This window comes from Podarcis melisellensis (genome assembly GCF_964234715.1).
Source record: "Podarcis melisellensis genome assembly, chromosome: 16".
Taxonomy (NCBI): Eukaryota; Metazoa; Chordata; class Lepidosauria; order Squamata; family Lacertidae; genus Podarcis; species Podarcis melisellensis.
Genome location: NC_138533.1, coordinates 22198146 through 22221016, shown reverse-complemented (window position 1 = coordinate 22221016; position 22871 = coordinate 22198146). Strand labels below are relative to the sequence as shown.

At 46.5% G+C, this 22871-nt stretch overlaps 1 protein-coding gene across 3 annotated transcripts in view; it reads right to left on the bottom strand.

Moving 5' to 3' along the window:
- Nucleotides 1-10728: 10728 nt before the first annotated feature.
- HSPB8 (heat shock protein family B (small) member 8) overlaps nt 10729-22871 on the bottom strand; it is a 32806-nt gene continuing 20663 nt past the window's right edge. The window contains exons 1-4 of one of the 3 annotated variants that reach the window (XM_081892580.1): nt 22608-22845; nt 22062-22489; nt 13303-13366; nt 10729-11014 (exon numbers count right to left, since the gene is read on the bottom strand). In XM_081892580.1, coding sequence (XP_081748706.1) covers nt 10855-11014; nt 13303-13366; nt 22062-22449 — 612 coding nt within the window. In that variant the 5' untranslated portion in view covers nt 22450-22489; nt 22608-22845 and the 3' untranslated portion in view covers nt 10729-10854. Of the gene's footprint in view, nt 11015-13302; nt 13367-22061; nt 22490-22607; nt 22846-22871 lie in introns of those variants that run through there. The other 2 variants (XM_081892582.1, XM_081892581.1) reach the window with 2 other exon arrangements.

Here is a 22871-nt window from a genome sequence, read left to right as displayed (position 1 = left end):
AGAGTGTGTCATGCAGGCTGCCTCACTGTGGAACTGGGTGCCAATTGGCATTTCCCCAGCAACCCTGGGCAGATCTGATCCCTACGTCACCCCGCTGCAGAGTCTTCCTTCCTTGCCTCCTAGGTACCAGGGCTTGTTTGTTTTGTTGACTGGCAAGGATGATCGGTCGTCGTCAGGGCAGGTGGCAGCGCAGTCAAAAGCATGTCCTGCCGTGGACTCCTGTTATCTAAGGGCACAGCGAATGTAGGCCTCAATTGAGAAAAATGGTTGCTGTTGCAAGAGGAATCATGTTGTTGTGGTTTCGGGAGGCAGTCTGGATAATGACCAGTTTTTCAGCTCCTGTATCCATGGGGGTAGAATGCAAGGAACTCAGGATAGCTCAGTCGGTAGAGCATGAGAATCTTAATCTCCGGGGTTGTGGGTTCCAGCCCTACGTTGGGTAATAAATTCCTGCACTGCAGAAGGTTGGACTATATGATTGTGGTCCCTTCCAACTATACAATTCTCTGAATGTGTAAGAGCAAGCTTGCCAAACCAGTCTCTTTGCCTCGGCAAAGCCTTTGGCTAACTAGTAAACCACCGCAATCAGCATGACCAAAGAATGCTATAGAATAAGTGGGTGGGCCTCCCCACTTTCCCTTCCCTGCCACCAGCTCACCAAACTAGTAGGTATACTAAACCAGCGGTATATGTGAGCATTGAGCTGGGAGCAGGCGGCACAGAGATGAATGGAGAAGCAAGATCTGCTGGGGTGTTAATGCTGTGAGCCCTTTCCATCTTATGCTCAGGTGGTAAAGGGAAAGGGACCCCTGACCATTAGGTCCAGTTGTGACCGACTCTGGGGTTGCGGCGCTCATCTCGCTTTATTGGCCGAGGGAGCCGGTGTACAGCTTCTGGGTCATGTGGCCAGCATGACTAAGCTGCTTCTGGCGAATCAGAGCAGCGCATGGAAACGCTGCTTTCCTTCCTGCCAGAGCGGTACCTATTTATCTACTTGCACTTTGAAGTGCTTTCAAACTGCTAGGTTGGCAGGAACAGGGACTGAGCAACGGGAGCTCACGCCGTCACGGGGATTCAAACCACTGACCTTCTGATCGGCAAGTCTTAGGCTCTGTGGTTTAACCCACAGCGCCACCCGCGTCCCTTGCTCAGGTGGTATATCTGTGTAAATAAAATCATATATCCTATACCCGGCAAGTGTCTTGAACAAACTGGGAAATCTGGGGGGGGGTTTTCTCGTGAGAGGACGGCGGCCATTTTGAGCAACATAATCTAGTGCAATTTCAGGCTGTGATTAAGACATCGCAGCACAAAATTGCTCAAGATCACAGTGCCCAAAATAGCCGCTCGCGAGAAAAAACAGGAAGGTGGCATCCCGGAAGACAGTGTCCCAGTTTTTTTGCCTTTAATGTGTTGGAGGGTATGATACCCTTAACACACCACAGTTTCTGCTGACCTTCGTACCAAGGAAACTGAACTCAGGGTAAGTGCTTTGAACTACTTGGGTAGTGCGCAACATTGTTTTAAGGGCTGGGAAAATGTGACAGTGATTTCTTCTCCCCCGTTATGACTTTGGGTTAACATGAACTAGGGAAAATGCTTATTCCCTGCCCCACATACAATTATCACTTATTGTCAGGCTTTGGGGAATCGACTTCCTCCCCCATGGCCGTAAATGAGCAGATCAAAGAAAAGGAATTCTTACCAGTTAGTTTCTTTAATAAACATAGCAAAGGACAAAGGAAAGTGTCCACCCAGAATAGCGGTGCTCCCAATTAAGGTTTACACCTCCTCCGTCCCTATTAATCTACATCACTCCTACGTCTTGTAATCTGAGTTTGTACCCTCTGCGTTTTCTGTTCTAACACTTTATGAGCTCTCTGTGTCTTTGGAGATGGGTGTGTGTGTGAATGCTGTCCAGAGACTGTGAATCTGTTAACTCTCTCTCTTCTTCTGTTTCTTCTGCTAGCTGTTCCCCATCCAGGATTTCCCAGCTTCTGCCTTTTGAATTATCCCCTTCTGCAAACCACTGTTCCAAATCTATACTGTCCTCCTGCTCTTAGGAACACTCAGGATCCGGATCAGGGGGAGGGGTGGCTCCCACCATTCCTCCTCAGCACAGTCCCTGACATGTATTCTGTTTGAGTGTGTAAACCAGCAGTGAGGAACCTCAGGTTCGGGGCCCAAAGTCAGCCCTCCAGACATCTCTACCTGGACCTTGGCACTCTTCCCAGGCCACAGCCCTCCCTGGCCTTGCTCCACCTTATTTCACCCCCTGCCTGGGATATGTCCCTGAACTCTGATAACAGTCACATCTGCACCTTCCAGCAAAAGCACACTTGTTTCCTTGCAAAGAATTCTGGGAATTGTAGTTGGTTAAGAATACAGAGAATGGTTGCTCTGTGAGGGGTGAACTGCACTTCCCAGGATTCCTTGGAGGAAGCCATATGCTTTAATTGTGTGGTCTGGGTGTGGGACCAAACCTGCTTGCTTGCCTGGGTGCAGGGTTGAGATGGGTTTGCCTGCAAACTAGTCTACTGGACAGAGGTAACTCAGCCCCCTTGTGCCTCTGGCTTTGCTCACTCTGCCCTGTGGCCCTGGGAAGGCTGCCTTGGAAGGATTGCGGCCCTCAGGCTGAAAAAAGGTTTCTCCATCCTTGGACAAAAATGGAAGAAAAACCTGATCGCATACGAGATGCCATTGAGATTCCAGTCACGCCTCTCCAGAGTTTGCACTGATTTCCGAAAGATTGCAGTATGTCTATATCGATGTAAATTGCGGGTCTTGATGAAAAAGGAAAACAAATGGAGTTTTAAAATGCAGCTAATCAGGGAGTTAAAGAGAGGTTAATCCTTATGGATTAATCAAATTGCATGTGTAAAGGGAGGGGAAGGAGGTGAGAGGTAAAGAGGGATGAGAGAGGAGAGGAGAGGAGAGGAGAGGAGAGGAGAGGAGAGGAGAGGAGAGGAGGGAAGGAGATTGAAATTGGGCTTGGCTGTTTTGAAGCAAAGACTTCTGAGGAAACTTTGGGAGAAATTGATCTTCCGGCCTTCGTTTGTCTGCTAAGCAAAGAGTAGGGCTACTTGGTTCTTTCTCAGGTGAGTGTTTAGGAACTATTGAGGGCTTCAATTTGCTCCTTGGAAACATCTCAGCGAAGGGTACTTGCTGTGGTGTAGTAGTTCAGACTAGGACCTGGAAGAGCAGGGTTCAAATCCACACTCGGCCAAGAAGCTCGCTGGGTGTTCTTGGGCCAGTCATTGCCTCTTAGCCTAATCTACCTCAAAGGGTTGTTGTAGGGATTAAATGAGTGGGGGGAAGGGAACCACGCACATCACTTTGAGCTCCTTGGAGATAAAAAGTGGGGTGTTTAGCAATAAATCACAAATAAATGAATAACATTTTAAATTAGGGATGGGGAACATGTGGCCCTCTAGATGTAGTTAGACTCCAGCTCCTATCAGCCCCAGCCAGCAGTTGACCAAGGATGATGGGAGTTTCCGCTCAACAACAAAAACATGTTGTTCTTATTATTTTATTTATACGTATACCCGGTGCTTTTTTTCTTAAAAAAATGTTTAGGGGTACAGTGGTACCTCGGGTTACATACGCTTCAGGTTACAGACTTTGCTAACCCAGAAATACTACCTCAGGTTAAGAACTTTGCTTCAGGATGAGAACAGAAATCGTGCTCTGGCGGTGCAGCGGCACCAGGAGGCCCCATTAGCTAAAGTGGTGCTTCGGGTTAAGAACAGTTTCAGGTTAAGTACAGACCTCCAGAACGAATTAAGTGCTTAACCTGAGGTACCACTGTACTCTCATTTTCCTACTCATATTGAGATACTGCCCCTCAATGAGGCCAAACTTAGTTTCACAAAATGTTTAGGGGTATGCGTACCCCTGCGTCCTCCCAGAAAGAAAGCACTGTGTATACCACCTTTTCCTCCGAAGAGCTTAAGGTGGTGTACATAGAATCACAGAATTGTAGAGTTGGAAGAGACCCCAGAGGCCATCTAGTCTGACCCTGGGCAATACAGGAATCTCAGCTTAAGCATTCATGACAGACGGTTCTCCTCCTGTCCCTGTTTCTTCCTCATAACAACCCTGTGAGGTAGGTGAGGCTGAGAGATGCTGACTGTCCCAAGGTCACACCCAGTGAGCGTCAAGGTCAAGTGGGAATCTGAACCCCTGGTCTCCCAGGTCATTGTCCAACGCTAACCATCACAAGACACTGGCTGTCTGGCGGGGAGGCACATGCTCTCTGTCCCTCTTTCAAATGAATTGCAGAGGTTACTCTGCACAGAGAAAATGTGTGCATGGTAAAAAGTTTGCTTTTCCAAACATGGTGCAAAGCAATGTGCAAGTTTGAATGCAACAGATGCCAGCAGCATGGCTTCCTTCTTTGTGGTGGCATGTTTGGCCAAGTAGGGAGTGCAGAACGAAGGCGCCACCATCAAGAGTAATCGCCCATCTCAATTTGCAATCGGCCTCTCCTGTTCCATCCTGTCGGGAGCCCGTTTCCCCCCTTCCAGATGGGAGCGGGCTCCCCTCGTTAAAATTCTGAGCGCCCGCATCTCCGTATTAAAGCGGATATTAAGCCATAAAGCGTAATATGTTATGACACCATAAAAGGCAGCGTAATTGCTACGGAACCATAAAATGTAATACAGTTGGCTCAGCGGCCATTATCTTCCCCTCCTCTTGCGGCTCTAAGTATTTGAAAGTGTTATCGAACAGCCCGGGCGAGGGCAAAGAGAGCAGCTCAAAGAGCCTCTTTGTTGCTAGAGACTGCAAGCGGAGGAATGACCTCAGATGCCCTCTTCCCGCTCCTGGAGGAGTTGACTCCTTTTCTATGCAGTAGGCAGCCCAACCGAAAGTGAACTGGAAAGTAGGGCGCTAGTACGCTCAGTTGGTTCGAGCGTGGTGCTGAGAACGCCAAGGTTTGCGAGTTTGATCCCCATACGGGACAGCTGTGTATTTATTTATGCATTGCAGGAGGTAGGACTTGTTATAGAAATTCTAAGGCCTCTTTCATGTCCATAAATGTACTAGGCAAACACATACATAAGTATATACTGTATTTTTCGCTCTATAGGACGCACCGGACCATAGGAGGGGGAGAACAGGGGAAAAAATTCTCCCCCTCTCTGCACAGCGCCCCTTCAGCGGAGCAGTAGGAGAAACGGAACCCCTTCCATTTCTCCTCCCGCTTCGCTGAAGGGGCGCTGTGCAGAGAGGGAAAACTGTGTAGTGCCTCTCCAGTGAAGCGAAGCCTGGAGAGCAAGAGGGATCGGTGTGCACCAACCCCTCTCGCTCTCCAACCCCTCTTGCTATCCGCAAGCCTTTGGAGCGCAGCGGGAACTCCTGCTGCACTCTGAAGGCTTGCGGATAGCTGCCTGAAGCCCCCGGAGCGCAGTGGGAGTTCGTGCTGTGCTCCGGGGGCTTCAGGCGGCTTCAGCGAAAGCAACGCAAAGCCTCCGGAGCGCGGAGGGAGCTCTCCCTCTGCTCTTTGGAGGCTTCGCGCTGCTATCGCTGAAGCTAAGGAGCCTGCATTCGCTCCATAAGATGCACACACATTTCCCCTTAATTTTTGAAGGGGAAAAAGTGTGTCTTATAGAGCGAAAAATACGGTAACCACGTGTCTGAAATAGTACAGGAGAACAATCCTGAAGGTTTCTTTTTAAAACAACAAAAAATAATTGTTTTAAGATTTTAATGATGTCAATTTGTTTTGAATATATATTGGTATTTTTAATGTAGTCTGTAGCTTGTCCTTTGTAAACTGCTTTGTAAACAGTCATCTTTTTAAATTGCGAAAGCAGTATACAAATCTACTTGAGTAAGCAGTATACAAATTTCGTTGAGTAAAAATAAATATAATATGCCTGATATATATACAATATATCTGAGACTTTTCTCCCAGGGAAGTGGGGATAATGCCAACACTAGAATGGGGCCTTTTGAGTGGTGGCTCCTGTGCTTTCGAACTGCTAGGTTGGCAGGAGCAGGGACCGAGCAATGGGAGCTCACCCTGTTGCGGAGGTTCGAATCCCCGCAATGGGGTGAGCTCCTGTTGCTCGGTCCCTGCTCCTGCCAACCTAGCAGTTCGAAAGCACATCAAAGTGCAAGTAGATAAATAGGTACCACTCCGGCGGGAAGGTAAACAGCGTTTCTGTGCGCTGCTCTGGTTCTCCAGAAGCAGCTTAGTCATGCTGGCCACATGACCCAGAAGCTGTACGCCGGCTCCCTCGGCCAGTAAAGCGAGATGAGGGCTGCAACCCCAGAGTCGGCCATGACTGGACCTAATGGTCAGGGGTACCTTTACCCGGCTTGTGGAATGTTCTTCCCCATCACTATCTATTTTCAGGTGCTGTGCCAGGCAAAACCATGTTTTTTAAAGTATTTATGGTACTTATTCTGTTTTGGTTTGAAAATTGCTTTGGGTTGCTCTTGTGTAAAAGGGACTAATGAATACTAATCATAATGCTAATGATTTATTTATCTTATATTTCTTGCATTTATCTCCCACCCTTTTCTCCAAGAAGCTCAAACACATACATGGTTCCTCCCCCCCCCATTTAATTCCCACAACAATCCTGTGAAGTAGTTTCGGCTGAGAAACAGTGACAGGTCCAAGGTCATGCAGTGAGCTTCATGTCTAAGCGGGGATTTGAACCCTTGTCTCTTCCAGGTCCTAGTCCAACTCTCTAACCACTGCACTACATACAAATGGTATTCATAATAATAATAATATAGGATTTACACTCATGAAAAGGTAAGAATGCTGAGCTGAATGGAGCAGTGATTTCTAAATCTGTTGCAAATGGGACAACAATAGATGACATTGTTGTCTGCCAGAGAGGGAACTGGTAAGGCTTTTTTTTACAGGTGGTGTGAATTTCACAGTTCATGCTTTTCCATAATGATACATTACATCTTTCGAGGCCACGCTACTGCATCCTATAATTCTGGTCGCAGTCCAGGACTCAGAAACCCACAATTGTACAGCTGTATTCATTAGACATGCTCCAGGAACATATCCCAGTAGGATCCGGTTTTTATCTGAAGATTAAAAGCTCAATAAAGCCTTGATTAAAGAGAGAGAGGCTTTATTCTCAACACACCCTTGGATCGTAGGGTTGCTTCAACCCATATAAATTAGGAATCTTCATAAATGCGATTGCTCACGTTTCCTGGAGAAGGCGGCTTGGCAATTTAAACAGCTGCGGAAAGAAATAAGCAAATACTTTCTCTCCCACATTTCCCTCCCCACTCTGGAACTGTAACACAATGGGGCACCTGTTTGATTGTTGCCTGTTGGTCAGAGACCTTGCAGTCTGTTCAACAGGAGTGGATATGGCTAGGAAAGGTATGGGAGAGAGTACTTTCAGAGCATCCAACATGACATGGGGAGAGGTGATAAGGCAGGTCAAACATGCCCGCCTTGATACAATTTGGCTTCCTTTATTCATCTGTCAATAAGATCAATGCCCCCACCCTGGCCACTCGCATTCATCCATGGAGGGGCTTCATAACAGATAAATAATGTGTTTATTTTTACAATGTCACACATATGTGCCAAAAATATAAAATTCTGCTTATGTGCCTTCCTATATACATAGAAACGTAAGGCTATCATCACACTGCAGTTCACATGGCCATCAATAGGTGGCTCCATCAACTGCACTGAATGGCAGGCAAGTGAGTGAACAAGCAGCATGGGGGCAGCCAGCCCAGAAGAGTTGTTTAATGGAGGTGCTTCAGAGAGCAGTTTGGCAAACCGCTCTTTAAAGAACCTACCCCCTCCTTTAAAAAGGGAATGGGGCTTGGGGTGAGCTGTGAGGGGATAGCCGAGGGTGTGGTGTAAAAAGAGATGTATTGGGTCAGGTATAAAGCCCAGTTGTTCTGGATTACCATCAGCCTTAGCCAGCCATGAATGGAACTAGTGGACCAATCTGAAAACCTCCGAGTTAGGATGTAGCAGATATACATATACACACAACTAAAAACTTCAGTTTGGGTTTATTGTTCAATAAAAGCACAAGTCTTATTTGGAAAAAAAAGGACATTGCTCCAAACAAGGGCATAATTTCACATGTTTAAGTATTTTCAGACTAATGACATCCTGCAGGTCTAGAACGTACCCACCCCACTCAAAATTAGCTAAGCTTGCAGTTCACATCAACTTTATGGGGAGCTGGATTGCCTTTAATTAAAAAAAAGAAAGCAGGAAAAGCTTCCTAAAGGCCGAGAATACCAAACATTTAACCTATCTATTCCTACTGTCATAAATATCTCACATACACCAAAATTATATTAATGACAAACGACTTGTTGCTACGTTCCACATACAGAGACAATATGCTGGAGCATGGCTTGTAAGACCTTGATAAAACCAGGGGTCAGAGAGGCAGTTGTACCCAATTAAATCTTGCAGAAAGTAGGCCCATTGAAATGAACAGAGCCAAGTTAGCCATGCTTATTCTTTTGAATGGGTCTACTCTGAGTGGGATTAACATGGCCTACAACCCCAGGCGTTAATTTGCAACTAGGGAGTGTTTCTGTAAAAAGGATCAGTTGATAAGGTGTTGTTGCAATCCCGAGTTTCTGTAAGACTGGCTTGGCCTGGCCTGTCCCAACGCAAGGACAGCCCTTGAGAGAACAAGAAGCAATCATGAGAACCTGGCAGGGAACTGGATAAAGACCAGAGCACTGAGGACTCCGTGTCTCTCAAGGACCAAGGCGTTCTCAGTCTTAATCAGTAGTTAGACATTGACACTCCAGGAAGACTCGTAAACTTTGATGGATTACGGCAACCCAGAGGGACAACTTTAGTGCAAAATCAGGGGTGGGTGTGTTGGTGAACCTCCCAGGAGCAGCCCATGGTTCAAAGGGCCCAAGAACAGCACTCAATTTCAGCGAATAGCTCAGAATGGGACACGGAGGAGAGCCAAGTTTTCTGACACAGTGTGAGCTGTCTGGTGGCTTCCAGAGCATCACATTGAACAGGGCATGGGATTCAGTCACATCCTTGCAAATTCAGGTGATGCCAATAAAAAGAGGATTCTAAACCCACTTCTAAACCAAACCAAACCAATGGATGTTTTTGCAGGAAGGAAAGTGATGGGGAAAGGAACAGGGAAAGTGGGTAGAACAGCTGCTTGAATCAGCATTGTTTGCCTGGCAAACAGATCAGAATGGATACTCAATGAATGACGGATGTTGTATAACCTCCACACAAGCTTTGTGCAAATAAAAAGGAGGATGGATACTCAATAAACGGGGTGTCTGAGAGTGATTTCTGACCCTACACTTTTGTGTGATTTCTTCCAGGCAAGGGGACTACATCTGATCTTAATATACGAGCCATAGGAAGGATGCCCTGGTCCCTGAGCTCTCTTTGGGAACACAAGCCAGAAGCTTTCAAGTAGGGAGAAAGACCTCAGTTAACTGTGGCACCAGGAAGAATGTGCAGCTTAACTGAGCAGAGGTGGGAAGGCAGTTAACTGCTGGAGTAAAGGCACCTGGACTTAGACCAGTTCTGCCTTCAACATACTGAGTCAGACCTATTGGTTTATCGTGCTCAGTATTTTCCACACTGAGTGGCAGCTGAGTCCAGGGTTTCAAGCACAGAATCTCTCTCAGTCCTACATGGGGGTGCCAAAGGGGGATTGAACCTGCATGCAAAGTGAAGGCTAGATGGCAAATGAGCCCATATACCTCTGCCCTGCTCCCCCCTCCAGGGAAGGACCAATGACTGCCATAGCCCTGCCCTCTTCAAGCTGAAGGAATTTCAAGTGTCATTGAACCTGTTGCCTCCTCAACCTCTGGAACACCTGGACAGCCTTGGGATGTTGATGGGCTGATGTAGTAGAGATTCAGGGAAGGTTGGGCATCACCTGGGGGAAGCTAAGAAGGTCTCAGCACCTGAGAAAGGGCCCACTCCCACCACCCCCTCTAGCCGGTGTGACAACCTGAGTGAGTGCTTGCAAGCTGGGTCAGTGGGAGCCACCATTTTAGTGCCCCCAACACATCACAGATGCTAGGAATTGTGGGAAACTGAACTGCCCTTCAGATGCCAAACAGATAAATAACCACACAACTTTCCGAAGACATCTGAAGGCAGCCCTGTATCAGGACGTTTTTAATGTCTGATGTTTTGCTGTGTTTTTATTATGCTGGAAGCCGCCCACAGTGTAGCTGGGGCAATTATTTCTTATATAACCACCACGGTTTTAGAAGCTGACCGCCACCTCTCACCTTCCTCTGAGAAGCCTCCCAGAGGTTGCGTCCCAGATGGTGACAGGACTTCTGGAATGAGTCCCTCTGGCATGGAGGTGGGGAGCCTCAGGTCCCGGGGCCAATTCTGGCCCTTCGAACCTCCCTCTATGTGGCCTTTGTGGCTGTCCCCGGGGCAATGCCCCTCATTGTCCCTGTTTTGCATTCTCCTTGAGTGCTTTTCACTGGTTGAAAAGTGCCCTTGAACCCCGATAATGCTGTTTTGCTTGGCAAGATGGAGGGAGGGGTGTTTGCGTGCCTGTGTGTTCAGAAACTATCTGGCCACACAAGGGTAAAATTAGCATTTCTTGCCCCGCCTACCACTGACATGTGGCTGCCTAGAGGGGAATGCCCTGCTCGTGGCAAGGACCTGGGTCATGTGATTTTAAAAGGCCACTGATACGAAAGCCGCACACTGATCTGATTGGAATACTGGGAGGAAGCAGCAGAATGTTTTGAGGAGGAAAAATGCTCTTTATAAGAAAAAAAAAATGTACAACATCAAGTGGCAAATGCATGTAGGGAGAGAAACAGGGGGTGGGGGTGAAGGGAGCTGGGAACTTCTAGATGGGCCATTCTTCAGGCACAAGTCGCTTCTTGGTTCTCCAGAGGTATTTCATTACCATAGCTGCCATCTCCGTACTGGATGTAAGGAGGTATCTGAGGAGCCTCAATGATCAGCAGCCCCTCTGGTGACAAGGATGCGAATACTGTGACGGGATCCACTTCTCCAGGAAGCCTAGGGAGGGAACAGAATGATTCATAAATAACACACACATTATCATTCTGCCCAGACACCGAAATCCATCTCCGAGGGACTTCTGGTGGTTCCCTCACTGCGAGAAGTGATGTCACTGGGAACTAAGTAACAGGGCCTTCTCAGTAGTGGCACCTGCCCTGTGGAATGCCCTCTCACCAGACGTCAAACAGATAAGCAATCTGAAGGCAGCATATAAATTCTAATAATTTTCTTCTTCATCATATATTGTATGTATATACTACATTTATTTCCCACCTCTTTCTCTGAGTTGCTCAAGGTGGTTAACGTGGTGGTTCTCCTCATGGTCTAAACCCTGCAACAACCCTGTGAGGTAGGCTAGACTGGGTGAAGGATTTGAACCTTGATCTCCCTGGTCTGACATACTTGCCACTAACCCACACAACTAACAATGAATGAATTAGGCATCCCAGGTAGCTAATCATTTGGCCTTAAATGTTAACTGGGTACACACCCTACATTGGAAGGACAAGATTTCCCCCCACGAAAAAAAGGTCCTGGGAACTGTAGTTAAGAATTTGGGAATTGTAGCTTTGCAATTGGGTAAAAGCGACACCTCCCAGGATTCTGTGAAGGAAGCTATGTGCTTTAAACATGCTTTAAATTTGTGGTGTGTATTTAAAAAAAAGGGGGGAGAGTTTAGAAGGGAAAAGGCTTAGGAGAGGGATTATGCTCGCTTTTCTTGCTCCCCCCCCCATTTTTTTAAAAAAGGGGTGTTGTATTGTAATACAGGCTTTGTGTTAAATCTGTGCAAATTCTTTGGCAAGCCGGTTTGGCTGGATGCCTTCCTTTAAGCTGAGTACAAGCACATCAAAGTAAACTTTGCAAGCAGGAAAGAAGCATGCCCAAATAAGGAGCTCTTGTGAAACTCCAGAGACAGGCCAACCATGGCCTAGTTGGGTTCTCAGCGAGATGGTAAACCTGGAGAAGACTCTTCTACCCTTTGTGACTTGCAGCCCCCTGCTGCTATTTTTTTCTTAATGGCAGAGAAAGTTCCGGAGCATGACTCATCGCTTAAAAGTAAACAATGAGGGCCTGAGAGCATGATGAGGCATAGATTCTAAAATAGACATCAAGAAGCAACTTTGCAGATCTACTCCAGGACTGAGCTCAAAGCCCTACTTGAACCACCCACTGAAAGTAGTATGATACAACTTTAAGCAATCTAGGCTTCCCCCAAAGGCTCCTGGGAAATCCACGTAGCTCAGTATTGTCTACATGGAGGCCTCTTCTGCACCGTACATTTAAAGTGGTATCATACCACTTTCAAACAGCCACAGCTTCCCCCCAAAGAATCTGATGGTCATTTATACCTCTGGCACCCCCCTGCTGCTGCCCTCTGGCTTCTTAGCACCCCCAAGGTAACCCTCACTGCCCAGAGGGCAGTGCCACCTGCTTTGGGAAGCACTGCCCCATAGCGTGGAGCTCTGGCCAAATGGCACCCTGTCCTGTGAGGGGTGGGGAACAGCCAAGGATTTCCATGAATGTGCAGAACGCCCCTACTCCAGTGTTTTGAGGGGTCTGTCCTCCTCCTCCCCTCTCCCAATTAACCTCTGTCTCCAGACAGCCTGGGGGCTCCTCAAAATGCCTATCAGCTCAGAGCATCAGCACAAGATAGCCATGAGAGTGACCACGCTGCTGTCAGCCGGGAGGAAAGGTCAACATTGCTCCAGCCTTACTGGCACCTAGAGAGCCCTGTATCATCTTTACAGGAAAAGGTCCCAGGAGCGCGATGGGCAGAGGTCAAAGAGTCAGTGAGCAAGTGAGGAGAGGCTTTCAATCTGCTTGCCTGGTAAGCTGATTCTGTAATAAAATCCCGCCAAGCGAGGAATGGGAAAGCCTGAATGTCGGTTCAAGGCAGGGAGCCCATATTCTTGAAATCCAGAGCAGGCTGGCCTCCGCAGCATACGATGCATTCAGCATCCCTAACAGCTGACCCTGAGCAAACTAGTGTTCAGAGAAGTTAACCTAAAGGCAACCATTTACTGTATTTATTTTTTCTGTTAAAAACAGGTTTCCACTAATTTAGTGCCCTTCAGATGTTCTGCAGCATGCTGGCTGGCTGAGGTTGTCAGGTCAGGATCATCCCAGACCATGAGATTTCAGGGCCCAAACCTGAGACCTACTCATAGCTGTCAACTTCTGCTAAAGGCAACTGCTGACCTTCTGACTGGGAAGCCCAAGAGGCTCAGTGGTTTAGACCACAGTGCCACCCATTTTCCTGGGAAATGAAGCTGTGAAATACTTACTGGATTTTCTTGGTAAAGTTTTTGGATACAATTCCACCTTCCACCTGTTGTTCTTCATGTTTACCTGCAAAGAACAGAGGGGTTTTTTTTGGTGTACAAATTCCACAGCACAACAAATTTCCATCAAGCTTGCCACACATTCTGGTTTGTTAACTCAGCTGGTTATTATAATTTCATGTTGCGGGGGGGGGGGGGCTTAAAGCAGCAGTTCTCAAACACTGCCCCCCCTCCCAAGCAGACCATCTGAAAATTGTAGGGGAGTCTCAGCGGACTACTTGATCTTTCATTCATATAGCACCAGCGTCATTTTCACATCTAGCATGGAATTATCAAAATCGCAGTCCGCAGAGGAGGGCCACTTACCTAGTATGTTTTAAGAAACAATTAGCAATTACACCAGCTCCATCTGCACTATACATTTAAAGCTGTACCGTCCCACTTTAAGCAGTCATGGTTTCTCCCCAAAGAATCATGGGAACTGTAGTTTGTTAAGGGTGCTGGGAATTGTAGCTCTCTAAATTCCCAGGATTTTTTTGGGTGTGGTGTGTTCTTTAAATGTATGGTGCATATGCAGCCTCTCTCCATCTCACCTCATGTCGGGTTAGGACATTTCTTTTTTTTTACTGTTGCCTTCTAAATAATGTTATGACTTTACACAATTTCAGCTCTGTGGGGTTTCATTCCTCTGCCCTTACTTGTTAGAAATTGATTTGTCCCTGTAAAGTTTCTTTCCCTCTGTTCTGTGTCATGGCTTTTTAAAAAAGCGATTTGTTAAACTACAATGAAGGCATTTTGCTGTTGCAATATTGTTTAATCCATATATATATATATATATATATATATATATATATATATGCTTTCGTAGATTTTCACGGGTACAGGAATGCAGGTTTTGGTGTCCTCGGGTGTCTTCCCGTGTAAAAGTTGGGGTGTCTAGGCGACGTTTCGACGAGGTCTCACTCGCACCAGCCTGAAGATGACGAGTGAGACCTCGTCGAAACGTCGCCTAGACACCCCAACTTTTACACGGGAAGACACCCGAGGACACCAAAACCTGCATATATATATATATATATATATATATATATATATATATATATTGTAAACTGCTTTCAGGTTTTACTACAAATCTTGAGAAACAAACAAACAAAAATAAACTGCCCAGAGAACTTGGGTTATAGGGTGGCCTATGATTGTATAAATAAAATAAATAGTGGGATAACATGGGGCGTAAATAGCATGGGATGCTAGGATGCTAGCTGAACTCCTCTGCCCTGAAGCAAGGCAGGATTATTTATTATTTTAACTACTAAATGTTGATCCCATTTCTTCCAAAGGAGCCCAGGGTGACAAACAGTGAAATATAAACTCTGTCTCTCTCTCTCTCTCTCTCTCTCTCTCTCTCTCTCTCTCTCTCTCTCTCTCTGTGTGTGTGTGTGTGATATCATATCTATATAATATATAAAAAAGCCAAATATTCTCAAACTAAATTAATGGTTTTTTTGCTCGTTAGTTTTTATTAATTTTTCAAAACTGTCAACAAATTAACCTCAAATTACCGTATTTTCCCATGTATAAGGACACCCCTGTGTATAAGACGCCCCCTATTTTTTGGGACTCAAAATTAAGAAAATGCACTATGCACTATCCGTGTATAAGACGACCCCCTATTTTAAACTTGAAAAATTTAGGAAAAAAATATAGTCGTATACATGGAAAAATACAGTAATTCAAATTTAAAAGCTGACTTCCCACCCTTCTCCCACAATGTTTCCATTCTCTCCCCCCCCCCTTTTTCTTGCTGTATTATATAACATAAAAAGGTAAAGGTAAAGGACCCCTGACAGTTAAGTTCAGTGGCAGATGACTCTGGGGTTGCGGCGCACATCTCGCTCTATAGGCCGAGGGAGCCGGCATACAGCTTCCGGGTCATGTGGCCAGCATGACTAAGCTGCTTCTGGCAAACCAGAGCAGCACACAGAAATGGCATTTACCTTCCCGCCGGAGCAGTACCTATTTATCTATTTGCACTTTTTAGCGTGCTTTCGAACTCCTAGGTTGGCAGGAACTGAGACCGAACAACGGGAGCTCACCCTGTCGTGGGATTCGACCTGCCGACCTTCTGATTTGCAAGCCCAAGAGGCTCAGTGGTTTAGACCACAGCGCCACCCACGCCCCATTATATAGCATGCTTTTACTGAATTTGGAACTAAATGATTTCATAGTTTTCAGAAACAATGGATTTCAGGAGAAAGTCTATCTCAGCACTAGAACTCAATCTGACGAAGCTGAATGAGGGAAGATTCAGGACTGGCAGAAAGAAGGATTTAGTCACACAGCGCATAGTTAAAACTATGAGATTCATTCTCATAAGAGGCAGGGATGGCTGCCGAATTGGGTACATTTAAAGGAGGATTAGACAAATTCCTAGAGGATGCAGTTATTGATGACTGCTAACCATGATGCTGTGGGTGTAAACCACAGAGCCTAGGATTTGCAGATCAGAAGGTCGGCGGTTCGAATCTCCGCGATGGGGTGAGCTCCCGTTGCTCGGTCCCTGCTCCTGCCAACCTCGCAGTTCGAAAGCACGTCAAAGTGCAAGTAGATAAATAGGTACCGCTTTGGCGGGAAGGCAAACGGTGTTTCCGTGCGCTGCTCTGGTTCGCCAGAAGCGGCTTAGTCATGCTGGCCACATGACCCGGAAGCTGTACAGCGGCTCCCTTGGCCAATAAAGCAAGATGAGCGCCACAACCCCAGAGTCAGGCATGACTGGACCTAATGGTCAGGGGTCGCTCTACCTTTACCTAACCATGATGGCTGTGTTCTACCTTCACTGTCAGAGGCAGGGTACCCTGTCATTGGTAATCACAACTGGAGAGAGGTGATATTGCACCCAGGATCTGCTTGTGGGTTTCCAAAGAGGCATCTGACTGTTTAAACAGGATGGACCTCTGGCCTGATCCAACGAGATTTTTATTATGCTCAGACACCAAATGCGTGGCTGGACAGGAATGTTTTAAAACTCTACCTACAGGTTAATAATAAGGGAAGAGAGATGCAGGTCTTTGCCAGCCAGGGCAGTACCCAGCAGTGATTTAAAAACATGCTGTGCTCCAGTTACTGTGGGCGTTACTGATATGCTGTTCAGCTGCTGCGTCTATTTTTGACCTGGCCAATCCTTGCACCTGGATTGTTTTCTCCTAGCTACTGAATGGTAGTGAGATACCAAGGTGGGGTGGTATATCTCTGTATTAAATACATATACAGTGGTACCTTGGTTCCCAAACGGCTTAGCTGTCAAACAAATCAGTTCCTGAACGCCACAAACCCGGAAGTAAGTGTTCCGGTTTGCGAATGTTTTTAGGAAGCTGAATGTCGGACGCGGCTTCTACTTGAGTGCAGGAAGCTCCTACAGCCAATCGGACGGCGTGCCTTGGTTTTCGAATGTTTCAGGAGTCGAATGGACTCCTGGAACTGATTAAGTTTGAGAACTAAGGTACCACTGTATAAAGAAAAGGTTGTAGCCAACTGAATTTTACTATGAGTAGAACTATTGAGATTAATGGACCTAAGTTGGTCATGTTCATTAATGTCAATGAGTCTACAATGAGTAGGATTAGCACTAGACACAACCAAGTACAGTGGTACCTTGGGTTACATACACTTCAGGTTACAGACTCTGCTAACCCAGAAATGGTACCTCGGGTTAAGAATTTTGCTTCAGGATGAGAACAGAAATCGGGTTCTGGCGGTGCGGCAGTAGCAGGAGGCCCCATTAGCTAAAGTGGTGCTTCATGTTAAGAACAGTTTCAGGTTAAGAACGGACCTCCGGAACGAATTAAGTACTTAACCCGAGGTACCACTGTATCTTCATATTTGCTCCATGTTTTGCTTCTGATCACATTTCACTAGTGGGCAACTCTCACTTGAAGCCATGAATCCGGTTGCAGCCTTTGTGCTAAGCATAGGATTGGAGAATAGGTTCGTGGCTACTAGCCAATGAGATACTTCTCCATGAATTGGTCCAAAAGTCTTTTAACAAATCCAAGTTCCTGTGGGAGCGAGTTCTGTAGTTCAACTATGTACTGTACAAAGAAGCCATTTCTTCTGTCTTTCAGCGCCTGCTAAACACATTCTTGTTTAGACAAGCCTACCCAGATTCCTAGAAACGCTGGCATGGATTTTATCTTTCTGTAAACCACTTTGAGGTGCTTTTTAAACCCAACAATCAAGCAATGATTTTATAAATATGTCCTGAATCTTCCAGCATTCAGCTTCGTTGGATTCCCCTGGGTTTCAGTGTTATCAGAGAGGGAGGAAAACTTTTCTGTATGCCATGCTTCGTTTTATACATGAGGCTCCAGCATTGCCAGGAACAGCTGCTGTCTGAGGCACCGCCATAAAAACGCTCAGAAAATCTCTATGGAATGGAATTCCCTGGCAAGAGTCTACCCACAGACTGCCCTCATGGCAGACAGGTTGTCTCTGCCGTCATTCCCAACAGCTTCTGGGTGAACTAGCAAGAGCCTCAGCAGGAGCGAATCCACCTCAGATACGGCTCTGGAGAAACAGCTGCTGCTGCTGACATTCTCTCCCTAGGCCACATTCATACCGCACATTTAAAGCACTATGGCGACATTTTAAACATCCTCAGCTTCCCCCAAAGAATTCTGGGAGCTGTTGTTCGCTAAGGGTGCTGAGAGGAGACCTCCTTTCCCCCTTGCAGAGTTACAATTCCCAGAGTGGTTTAACAACAACAATTGGTTATTTATATGCTGCCCATCTGACTGGGTCGCCCCAGCCATTCCTCCTTCCTGGGCAACTCTGGGAATTATAGTTCCGGGAAGGGAATAAGGGTCTCTTGACAACTCTCAGCACCCTGAGCAGACAGCAACTCCCAGAATTCTTTGGGGGGGAGCAGTGAAAGTGGTATCATGGCGCTTTAAATGTACAGTGTGAAAATGGCCTCAGTACATTCAGCATGGATTTCAGTCACCACCCAGAACATCTGTATTTATTCTAGGCAGGCCGGATCCCTGACCAGCCCTGTGATTATCCATGAACCACCTGTTGATGTGTAGAACAATAATGTAGGGAGAGAGAGAGAGATTGCCATCCATCAACAACCTTATTAAAACTGTTTGCACACTATACTTTAAAGGACATTCAAAACACATTCCTTTCCTCAGAGAATGACAGGCACTGTAGTTCCACCCCTCACAGAGTTAAAATTCCCAGCAACCCTTAAATTGCCCAGAATTCTTTGAGGGAACGGATGCGCTTCAAGTGCATTTTAAAAGTATAGTTTGTACACAGCAGGTCTCCCAGATGGCTGCTATTTGCGACTGAGATTCAAGGCTCATCCATACTGTCATTCAATGTTGATAGCCAGTTTCCTGTACCTCTGCGTATTCTCCGTTGTCTGTATGACATTTCTCCTCTAAATCACTGTCTTTACACACCTTCTCCTCCTTCAATCTAGATTTTTTTTTAATACCCTCTTCTCCTTTTTGGAGAAGGGTATCTCTTCTCCTTATTGGAGTGCCCCCGGTATGAGGAAATCCAAACTGAGAGAAGGGTGTACGATGGCCGCAATTTGTAGGAGAACACCATATGGTCATTACGATGGTCATCAAATAGCCGGCTTTGTCTAACCTCCCTGAAAACCAATCACGATGAATGCTCATAAAGAGATTGTCTGGAAATGACCTAAGGGATGCCCCCAACATGAAAATAAATGCAGGAATACTTCAACCCCAGATATCTCTTGCCTTGAGTGGGCATCTGTGTGCTGTCATAGCACATGGCATCACATGGGGATGGTGAATGCATGTGCAGCGTTACACACATTCCAGTGCCAAACTGATTAGGCCAGCTTTTCCCAGCCAATGACTAGTGGTGTGTGCTAACACAGAAGCAGGCTTTTTCACTGGAGACACCTGCTGAAATATGAGAGGCCCCATCACTATTGGCATTCCGCTGGCTCCTGAAGGCACACCTGCTTAGGGAAGCGTTCCCCTGAGCTGAACTTGTGATTTTATCATTGTAACTGTTTTCTTTTCTTTTTAAAAACTGTATTAACTGTCATGCTTCCAAATTGTTTTGTTGTCAGTTTTAACTGAGGATGCTTTAACGTGATTGTGCATGTGTGTGCACGTTTAAATTATAGATTGGCTTCATATTTGCAAACCACTTAAAACAAGTCGTTTTATCATATAAGAGGCATCAATCTAATCGCCATCATCTGATGCCTTCCATATTGTTTTCGACCACAACTTGCCTCAGCTAATATGATCTAGTGTATAATTTACATGCACCGTGGATGGGGGAATCTTAGAACTGGTTCAGACATGCATGTTGATGACTAAACCAGGGGTCTGCAACCTTTAAGACAATAAGAGCCACTTGGACCCGTTTCCGAAGGAAAAAACAACTGGGAGCCGCAAAACTCGTCATTATAAAAATAACTTTTTTGTCACTGTTTTTTTTATTATTTCTTTGTTTGACCCCTCAGAATTACTCCTCCTCATAGAAATAAACGTTAAATTAACAAGTTACCATTTTGTGTGTGTGTTCTTCACTCCCCTTCAAAACAGTGACCAGCGTACATGCTCCCTTTCAATGCAGTGACCGGCGTACATGCCCCTTACAATGTAGCGGGCGGGAAGGTGATGTCGGGACGGTGCGTGACTAACGCACGCATCGCCCCCATGCGACGTCACAGCCAGTACAGTGCCCGCCACAATGGGGAGTGTCAGGGCGCATAATGCGCCTCCTCCCCTCGCTAGTATCTGCCCCGGAGCAAGGTGTAAAAGAGCCATATGCGGCTCCGGAGCCGCGGGTTGCTGACCCCTGGAGTAAACCATCCAGCGAGGCTGGGCAGCTTCAGATTTAAAAACAAAAACAAAACACTACTGGGGAAGTGCCATAGCTCAGTGGTTAGGGCAGTTGCTTTGCATGCAGAAAAGCACAGGTTGGATTCCTGGGACTGGGAAATACTCATAGCCTGAAACCCCCAATAACTGCTCCTTCTCAATGTAGCTCAGTATTGAGCTAGATGGATTAATGGCTTGACTTGGTACAAGATGGCTTCCTATGCTCCTTTTATATCAGGGAAGGGACGTAGCACAGTGGTAGAGCATCTGCTTGGCATGCAGAAGGTCCCAGGTTCAATCCCTAGCATCCCCAGCGAGGGCTGGGAGAGATCCCTTGCCTGAAGCCCTGGAGAACCTCTGCCAGCCAGTGTAGACAGTAGTGAGCAAGGTGGACCAATGGTCTGACTCAGTATAAACCAGCTTCCTAGGAACCACAGAACTCCAAACAGAAGGCATCTCAAAAACAAGCAGTTCACACATATGGCAACCGGCCAGGAATCAAATGACGCACTTTGCTTTCATTCTCCCTGTCTCAGAAGCCCGACAGGCTTCAACTAGATGTTGGGGATTGAATTTCACTAACCCCCCGCTGCGGAAAGCAGAGGCCTCCTCGCTTTCAACTTTGTCTCTTGAAGACCCTTGTTCAGGCCTTTGCAGCTGCTGAATTATTCTTATAAAGAGCCAGTCACGTTAGTGATTCATTCTGCATTGTTTTCAATGCTCCTTTAGGCTTCACTGCATTCCTCTACATTCTTACACATCACCTAGGTATTTTATAGGAGTGGGTGGTATATATAGATACTTTAATATTAGATGAGCAGCATATAAACAATAATTTATTATTATTATTATATCAGACTTCCTCAACCTCAGCCCTCTGGATGTTTTTGGCCTACAACTCCCATGATCCCTAGCTAGCAGGACCAGTGGTCAGGGATGATGGGAATTGTGGTGTCAAAAAATCTGGAGGGCCGAGATTGAGGAAGCCTGTTATATTATTATTACAGTATTAATGCACAGATCCCAGAAAATCCCATTAAAGCACATTAATTCATTTTTTCCCCTGGTTGGGGCAATGAAAAAAGAGGCTTTGGTTGATTAGTTTCCCCGCCTCCCCGTCTTCAACTGGGAATTGAATTTCAGTGAATTTGGAGATTATAAAATGAATCATGATAGGTGCTTTCTGGAGTTGGGAAGGCTGTCCAATCAGCAACATACATTTCTTCCCCCACCCCCACCCCAAAAATCCTAGGCAGTTTGTTAAGGGTGCTAAAAGTTGTTAGGAAACCCTATTCCCCTCACAGAACTACAATTCCCAGCATGGTTCAACAATCAATCCCTCTTCTTAGGGAACATACATGCATACATACATATTATACCCTGTCCATCTGGCTGGGTTTTCCCAGCCACTCTGCGAATTGCAGCTCTCTGGGAGGAACAGGGGTCTCCTAACAACTCTCAACACCATTAAAAACTACAGTCTCGGGATTCTTTGGAGGAAGCCATGGCTGCAAAGTCAGTGATTTAGTGGTTAGAGCATCAGATTAAGAACTGGGAGACCCAGGTTCAAATCCTCCCTTGGCCCTGTAGCTCACTAGGTAACCTTGGGCCTGTCACTGACTCTTAAGCCTCACATACCTCACAGGGTGGTTGTGGAGGTTAAAGAAGGAAGCGAAGAATCACATACATCTCCATGAGGGGGGAAAGGTGGGATAATATAGATGCAATAAAACAAATAATAAATAAGATGCGATGACACGGCCTTAACTGGGTAGTGAAGATGGGTTCTTAGTCTTACACACATTTTGAACGCTTGATCTGACATGTACCTTCCCACCCCAAATCCAAAATGACACCCCTCTACTTAATTTCCCCATCACTCACCTGAGACTTCCACATAACCGTCCTTGGTTTTCACCGTCAGTTCCTCGGGTTTAAAGCTCTGCACATTGACACACACTTTCCACGGCTCCCCAGAAAAGGGGGGAGGGCTGCACCCAAAGGCCGGACCTTCTGTGTACTCCCCAAATCTGGGGCCATATCCTGGCGGGGATAGGCCAGTGGTCCGGGACCTCAGCGACCCCGGCCACGCTGGACCCAGTCGGGAGCGGGCCCAGTCCGGCCAGTCTGAGGTCAGGCCTGCGGGGAAGGAGGACAGGCCAAAGTCATCGTCCAGAAGCCGCGAAGACAAGCTGGGTTCCCGGAACGTGTCTCGAAGGGTCCGGTGCCGGCCGGGATAATGGCATGAGAAGGGGATCTGGCTGTCTGCCATGACAAGTTTCTTCTGAGTCGGAGCCGAGAAGAGTCAGAGACTAAGGGAGAGAAAAATCCAAGAAAGATAACTTGATTGAATTTGGTTCAGGGCCCAAAAATATCACTCAAGTGCTGTATGTGAAATTTCAGCTTCAAAGGTGCTGGTTCGACCGATACCTGGATACTTCCCCGCTTTTAAAGCACCCAAAATGAAAATGTTCCCGTCCGCAAATCTGAAATGAGAAAGCACCTCTTCAACGCTGAGAAATAAACCAGAGGAGCTCCTGTTTGCTTTTGAATTCCGGAGAGGCGGCGAGCAATCCTTTGGCCGCAAGGTTGAAATGCAAAAGCACCTGGCTGCTGCGCTCTCCTGATTAAAAAACTCCCTCTCCTGTTGCTCACACAGGAGCTTAAATAAACCTCTTTCGTAAGAGCCGCGAA